Source organism: Limulus polyphemus, unplaced genomic scaffold (assembly GCF_000517525.1).
Source record: "Limulus polyphemus unplaced genomic scaffold, Limulus_polyphemus-2.1.2 Scaffold3039, whole genome shotgun sequence".
Lineage (NCBI taxonomy): Eukaryota > Metazoa > Arthropoda > Merostomata > Xiphosura > Limulidae > Limulus > Limulus polyphemus.
In genome coordinates, this window is record NW_013668649.1 from 70,378 (window position 1) to 79,143 (window position 8,766).

The window sequence follows — 8,766 nt, forward strand, 5'->3', positions numbered from 1 at the left end:
AAGTTTATTACACTTTATATGTGATCCTTTGTGCTAACTCTTTTATCAAGATTAATAACCAGTTTCAAATTCTCTGTGTTGAGTAGCAACAATAAATTATCCATTAAAGCTTATTACAATAATAATTATGACAGAATAAAAACAAGTATTTTTTAATATATTTAAATAAGTTTATTAAAATCATTATGATATTGACTTTTTGCCTGATAATTTTAAGTTAGTTTTGATGAAACGTATGTTCTGAATGGTTTTATTATGAAACTTGTTCATGCATATAACTTGGGTAAAAATGTTGCTGATCAATAAACACTCAATTATTTGCTGGGAATTTTCAGAAGAAAAGGTGCAAGTCTTTTAGAGTCAGAGCCTTTTCTCCAGGTCAAGATGCCATAATTTTTTTTTTTTTTTTACTATACTTTATGAAGGCTATATCCCTACATGACCTGGAACCATTCTTATATTCATTTCTGTGCATATGAGGAAAAATATTACTGAGTAATATTCAAATTTTAATTAAACCACTTTACTATCAATGTATTTTAATGACATTACATACATACAGTTAAAGTATCTTATCTTTGGTTTCTTCTGTTTCTTTTCAGTTTAGTCTCAGTACCTCTATATCAGTGGTGCCCAACCAATTCACGACAAAAGACCCCCTTTTATTATTATTTTTTCCCCACAGACCCCATGATTTGAAAGATTGTCTATTTAACAAACAGTTTTTATTATCTAATATATAATTCATTTTCCCATTTTTTACTATCAAATAAAAGACATATATAACTGACTGTGCAATTAAGAAAACAGCAGTATTAAAAAACTAACTTGTTTAATGAGATGGTATTACCTTCACGCATCCAAAGTTGGGAACCACTGCTCTATACAGTCTAGACTTCTACACATACACGAGTTTCACATTACAACTACAAGAAAAAGCTTATATAACTCTTCCCCTCCAATAGTAGCCACACCCAATTTCCAAGTTATTCTGTTGCTAAGCAACAGCCTTTTCTAGACTTAAATGTCATGTTTATAACCAATAGAAAGAGCAGATTTCCAAATATATTTCCCATGCATTATCTATAATCTCACAGGATTATACATTGACATACTAAAAATAACCAGTATTATTGTTAATGGTATGTTATAAGATTCAACTTAATACTAACCAGAACTTGTTAGCAACTAATGCTTCACCTCCAGGTATATTGGGACATATCACACGAACAAAAGACCATTCTTCTTCCAAGTAGTTCTTTTGTCTAAGGCTTACTTGACGCCCCATTTGCATCAACTGAGTTCGTTGTCCAAGATACTGCAGATAAATCTTGAGAGAAAAACAGTAGTTAATCTGTGGTATCTATTTGTAATCCAATGCGAACAAATATGTTCCATAATGATTGTAATATCTTAAAAAAACTGAATTAAAAGGTGTCATCTGTGAGCAACATTACTAAAATGTTATCTACTGGTTATGAGGTCATGAAGAAAGCAGTATTTAATTTAATGTATATAAAAGTTAATGGCATGCTTTATTGAAGATGCACTCACCACCTCATCCAGCAGGGGCAAAAGTAAAGCTTACCATATTAAAAAATGTTTATCATATCTGTTATTCCTGGATTTACGTTTTCCTAACAGTCCACAAGCCAATTTTCATGTAGGTCATACTTTAGGAGTTTGTTGCACTCTTGGCCATACAAAATTTATTGGGTATCAACTAAAAGCTTAAGATATGCATATTATGAATCAACTTGTTTCCATTTGAGAAATCGAGTGAAATGTTGGAAACACATAAGTTCTTGAATTCACTCACAACAATAATTTTGTATTTTGTATTTTTTCAACATTATTGGTGACATAACATAGGCTTTTTATACTTTGCAAAATTAAGAAAATGCAAAGATTAATTTTTTTGTGGGTATAAAATGTTTCATTCTTCAAAGTTACAAGAAAATGTATAATTTCTAAAATTGTCTATAAACAATAAACTTTGATCAAATTTAGCATTTAAACATCTTCTTAACCTGAAGCAGAATAAAATCATCATACTAAACAAGACATGCTTATGCCAACAAAACAGGATTATGTTTGAAATACACAGGTTTGACACCTCTTACCATGTGCAATTAAATCATTTTTATGGCAATTAGAGAGAGAGAGAAAAAAACACAAAATAAGACATTTTATCTAATCACAGTCTTACTTACGCTATCAGCAAAATGACTAATAATTTGATCCTTCTTTGGTTACAGTTTCATCATTTTCTGACACTTCCTCAAGAACTGAAGACCTGCTTTTACAATCACTATTTCAGAAGCAACTTTCTGTACATGGAAGCTGGTTAGTTACATATGAACAAAGGCAACTTGTGTAGGTACAACCATAGGAAACAAAATGCAGCACAGCTACAGGAATGATAGGCTTGTCTGTTTAGTATAAGCACAAATAATTCTGTTTTGTGTACCACACATTTCCAACTATAAAAAACAGACAATGATCTGCATTCCTCTACACCACAGCTTGAAAGTTAGCACACAGGGCATGCTTTTTCATAAAATCTTCAAAAGGTAACAATTGATAGGTCTGTGTGTTAATAGATATACAGAAGATTTTACACTTTGTTTTTTACATTTACACAAAATTCTTCCAAGATGGCCTTTATTTGTGTAGCTCATGTAACATTCATGGTGATAACAACTGTAATGAATTTCTGCTGCACTTCTGAAAGTTTTCTAATTGGTCACTGAGATCTGGGTCAGATTACAAATAGCATCAGTGCATACATGACAGAGACATTTTGAAAATTCAAATCTTTTTGGTTATTGTGTTTTGCTTGGTTCAGAATCTGTCACACTTACTTGTCGGTGTCTTAAACTACACTATAACTAGATTTTACAGACATCTACAAGCAAGAAAACCTCTAACAGAAAGAACACTATTGGAAGCTCATTGACACCACCAGGATATAGACAAGGTTATACAGTACCCTACAAGCAAGTGCATAAAACACATATATTAGTGTTTTTATTACAATGGTATATAACCAAGTGTTGTTGACAATAATCTGATGATCATGAAGTTGAAGGAAGGAAGGAAAGCAAGAGCCATGCCCTTGAATTTGTCAACTGATGTGTTAACTTGTACATTCTATAACTGGCAATTAGAGCAAAATATAAATGATAATCAATTTGGGGCATGATGGTGGGTAAAACAAAATATGCGGCCTTGCTAACTAATGAATGAATATTTGCTGTAAAATTCTTATCAATGCTATAAGTGTAGCTACCAGTTTAGTTGCCAATTTTGATTTCATTCCTTTAAGTCACACACTCAATCCTTTTTTGGCCACACCTTTTTTTCACACCTAAGGTGTTTCTGATTAGGTATCATGACTTTCTGTCTATACACACCAATAAACCACACCACATAAGAAAGTGATGCTCGGAAGTAACACATTAGCTTTAGGATTGCAACCTTATTATTTGGAACAGATCTTTACTTTACAGAACCAACTAGATAGTAACACCATGAAATTTACATTAACAGTTTCTTCTCATCAACCACATGCAATCAGTACATCTGTATGAAGCATCATTGTTTATGTTAATTTCTTAAGCTAGTATCACATGACGCTGTTTAATTATCATAATTTCATAATATTTAGTAAATTTCTACTGGAACATTGGCAACGAATAATCAATAATAACCATCAACATGTATGACTTTTTTGATAACTTGAGCTAGAAACTGCTAATCTAGTTTGCTTGGCCTAACCAATACTCATGTATCTGCACGTACTTTCACCTTATAGTTTTGCTGCTCTAAATCAGCAGTCTTTAACATGAATGACTAAAAACAGTCCACTTTTACTCTTAGACAAAGCTGTAATAAAAATGTTTGACTGACAGCTCACATGATTTTTTGTGTAGGTGCGTGCAAAATTTTTTGTGGAATAACTTTGCACATGTGGCTTATACTTACATCAAATGAGACTCCTAATTATAGGTTGAAAAGATCTATCAGTGTACCAAATTTGAAAAAAAATCCATAAAAGTTAAGTACATTTTCCTGTCAAATAAAGTTTCTGTACTTTTGATGCAAAGAAAAAAAAGGAAGAAACTGTCAAAATTGGAGATATCTCAAGTGTTTCTTGATGGATTGCCTTGAAATTTGGTTTGTGAAGTAAGAGTAAAGTAGAGGACATTCACAGAAAATATATGATAGTTTGGATTACCACAGACCGAGATACACAAGGTGGAAATTCACTAAACTATCATTCCTATTAATAACACATGGTGGAAATTCACTAAACTATCATTCCTGTTAATAACACATGGTGGAAATTCACTAAACTATCATTCCTGTTAATAACACATGGTGTGTCCTGCAGCAGATTGTTTTGGCCACATGACACACTACTTTGTGTCCTGATACGATACAAATTGTATACACTTGCTTATCCTTTATCAATATAATATGTTAACAATGTAAAATTCACTTATGTAGATGTCCTATATTATCATTACATCTTCCAAGAAATTTGCTCTGCTGTAAATCTCACAATCTATAAAAAATAGTGTTGTTATTAATGGAAACACGATTGACAAAATAAATTAAAATAAACAAGAGTGACGATAAAACTCATCAGTATAGTATATCTGAATATTTTTAAAAGCATTCATTTCTCATGTCTGTTCTTGATTTTTTGATGATGTGCATGGGACCTTTCATTGTGCATCTTTTTTGAGGTTATAATTTCCATTGAATAGATAATATTCCAATAATTTAAGAAACCAGTGAAGTAATGGCACACTTTATATAGTATACTTTATACATATATATAATTTAATTCAACAAATAATATTCCAGTATTAAAAAAATTATAAATCAGTGAAATATTCGCAAACTGAATGTGTTACACTGTTTCTATATATATATTTTATGGAACAAATTTAAAGTATTATTAATTATATTAGTATATGTGATTGCCAAATTTAGTAATTATATTATATATGCAGTTTGTGTTTCTTTAATGAAACCAGAAAAAACATCCAGATTACTGATACTTTTGATTGTTAATATTCAATTTTGTAAATGTTTACAATATCCATTAGTTTACTTCCATGCCATCAAAACATAATCTTAAAAATTAATGTGTTTTGCTACAGTTAACCGTGTTATACATTACTCTCAAAAACTCTATAGGACTGGTGTTAGTTTCACTGTAAAATTATATGGGTGAAATCAGTTACACAGCAACTAGCACAATGATAAATCAAAATAAGTGCTATTCATAGTATGTAATATCTTGCTGTGTTTTATTAGAATGACAATAACTCTTGTTTAATGGATATTATTCTGATCAATATTGTAATGTATCATATGCTAACAGTATATAACATTATACAATGTGGTGGTGCACATATTTTTTCCTTCTTGGAACCATTCAATTATATGCAAACAAGTCAAATGTCTACAAAGTTAATATTCTCCTTACCTCAAAATACATTTCAGATAAATACTTAACTCTCTGCACCACTAAGAACTATTACCTCACAAGAAAATGCAACAGAATTGCTTGTATATGACACGACATCCATACACTGGATTCCCCATTCACATGAAATACACCAGAAGTGGAGAAGAAGGTTGGGAGGTGGTGCAGAGAGGTGTCTGTATGAAATACATTTTAATGTAAGTAAAATGTTAGTTACCTTTCTCCAACACTAAGAACTAGAACTCCACATTGAAAATGATGGAGGAGCCAGCATTCATCAGTTATAAAGATGAGTTCCTTTCTGAAATAGCAACAAAAACAACTGCCCATTGGGTGTGACTTCCACAAGACCAGATGTCTCCTAGTGGAGCAGCATACAGTGAAAGACTACATCCTTCTCAAACAAGGGATACTCTTTGCCGAATTTGTTGTTATATATTCATTCATATAATACAATTATATTACACAGAGATTTACAATAAAGGATACTGGGCAAAACCAATGACAGTGGTAACATGTTGCAAAAGTGGGCAGCACTTGAGAATGTGTAGTGTAGCTGGGGCATTAGATAGATATTGTAATGACAAGTGTAGAGAAGAAGAGCTCTCACCTGCTTCTTGAGGAAAATCCAAGTCCCATCCAGCTAGACATATCCACTAACAACTGCTTAAGAGATATTGTAGTGGGGTGTCCTGTACTACACTTCCAGGAAACACCATAGCCCTATATTTCAACAGTCACACTACATAACTATACCTGGTTCTCTCTTTTTTTTTTGTTAGTGGTGCAGAAACAGCCATGTCAATTACAGATATATACTGTCAAAGCATTTTTGCACAAAATCCCATCTTGATGGTGGGCAGTGAGAAGAAATTGATGGGTTTAATGAATTCTGTTCTCCCACACATGAAGCAGATTTTGGTTAAGTATTCCCTGTGAGGCCACACTGGTTACTTGGCAAGTTTCAATGGCACTTAGCATAAGGAACGTAAGATGTAGTTCTTCATGTAACATTTGGTCTCGTGAGTCTTGCCTCCTTTTGTTCAGTTTTTGTTACTTTATTATTCCTAAAGAACTTGCACTACAGTGTTGGAAGGTACACAAATATCTTGGTAAACACCTGGAGGTGCCATAAAATGTATGAATGGCATAGCAATGATTGAAAAACACAACAGTTGAAACTCAGTACACTAAAGCCTATGGGTAGATTGGAGAATGGTAATTGCAGGAAACTGAAAACCAGAGACCCGGGATCTACCCTATGATGCAAACAAAGGAAGATGAATGTGTCAGGTGTAGTACATATACCAGCCTGGAACATCTCTTCTAAAGGCCAGTGATGAAAAGAAGCAAGAACAACATGCTAAAACTCATGGAGATACAAAGCATATAAGCAAATCCACACAAAGAACATGTGAGATAGATGAGTTGGTGAACCTAACTAACTAATCCATTGACAATAAACACATAGAGAACTTTTGTAAGTAATACATCGTATACAGCACACTCACATTAAATTGCCGGAGGTGGACCATACTCTAGACAGTGAATCAGCAATCAATGGGTTAAAGTGGAAGCTTAGAAAATTTTTAAAAACTCTTACCACCAAAATAAAGTATCATAGTTATAGGACATTGTTTGCTTCATGCATGTTACTATTTTGTGTTCTTAGGTGCATTATTTAATTTAAACAAAAACTATTTAGTGTATTAGTACCATTAGTATAAAAAATGTAGGCTTAACTTTCATCGACAATCGACAGCATAAAAAAAAAGAGGACACAGGTGAGAACCATATTTCTTGTTTTTTCATGAATATTCTTTGTTTATTATCATAAGGGTAACTAAAATGTAAAAATTAGAAACTTATTAAATTAAGTAAGGTTATATAAGGTAAGATAATAAAAAATAATAATAATTGTTCATGAGGTATACTGGTGAGCAGCTTGTGTATTTTGTAACTTAATACAATAATTTGAGTTGTATGGTGGGATTATTAATTAGACAGTTGAAAGAGCAATACAACAATAAAATTTAAGTATAAGCAGATGTATACTGTTTAGAGTTTTAAACTATTTAGGATAAACAATGGTAGTTTCCTATTACAATTTATGGTCATTATAGAAAGAAAAATGAGTAATTTAGATTTAATGGATATTTTTCTTATGGTGGTCACAAGTTTTGTCAATTTGACCGACCTCGTATAGAATTAGGGTAGAGAAAATCAGTGGTGAAATAAAAGTTTTACTTAAAAAAAAAACCTTCGAAGTTTATTTAGGATGTTTTAAAGATTACAGAAATGAAATTTCACAATTTTCAGATGAAACAAAGTATTTTTTACTCTTAACTTGAAAATCACTTTGCAGTCGAAGCAGTCAAGACTCTGACACCATATAATTACATACACAGTTTTAGTAAAAAATACTTAATTAAAAATTCTGCTTTTTGTCTACAAAAGACTTTTAATATTTACTAAAATCTTGCCAAATTTATGATGGTTACAAATATTATAAAATACACAAGCCTGTTGTGATAGGGATAGTACACTACTACTTTAGAAATTACCATGACCCACTTTAAAACCAAATCTCTACCATAAATATGTACCTGTTTTGTGAAAGTGAAAAAAAAATTACATAAAAGCAGATTTGCTACTTTAACTTACCTCAAGCATTTTCTTCAAGTCATCATCAAATGCATCTAACTGAGCTTCAATCACATCAGTACAGCCTTCACCTAGCACTGTCTGTGCTAGTGTAGTGTATCTCTGTCTCATGTGAACTCCAGCACGAAGCACTTCCTTGCATTCTTTTATAAGCTGGTTTATATGAAAAAGGAACATAAATATTCATTCAAATATTTAGTCAAACAGTCAATTTTAAAAATACAACAATTCTAATTTTTTAGATGTAGAAACCATTTCTAGCTTCCCACAAGGAATGACAATAATAAAATCATAAATATTTTGTTTAAGTGTAAGTAAAAAATATACAATAAAAATATCTTTCATAACAATAGCTTCACCTGGAAGCAGAAGGATCAACACTTGTAGTATCAGTGGTACCAGGAAGACTTCTCATCATCTTCGAACAACTTTTAAACCCTTGAATACACAAATGTATAATAGTATAAATTTCACATTAGATTCAATGACGAGGAACCCACTTTGAGACTAATAATGGTTGGAGACGGCTTGAATGGGTAATGAAGAAAAACTTTAATATAAGTTTAACATAACAGCAAATGTACAACGTTTCGACAAGT

The 8,766-nt window shown here is 31.8% G+C and overlaps 1 protein-coding gene across 1 annotated transcript in view; it reads right to left on the reverse strand.

Annotated features, from left to right (window-relative positions):
- The window catches only part of LOC106468520 (mitogen-activated protein kinase kinase kinase 4-like), a gene marked incomplete at its 3' end in the record, with an annotated part of 137,027 nt that overhangs the window by 69,791 nt on the left and 58,470 nt on the right, over window positions 1-8,766 (reverse strand). Inside the window, exons 6-7 of the mRNA XM_013928953.1 lie at window positions 8,168-8,320; window positions 1,173-1,330 (exon numbers count right to left, since the gene is read on the reverse strand). Of these exons, the coding sequence (XP_013784407.1) occupies window positions 1,173-1,330; window positions 8,168-8,320 (311 nt within the window). The remainder of the gene's footprint in view (window positions 1-1,172; window positions 1,331-8,167; window positions 8,321-8,766) is intronic.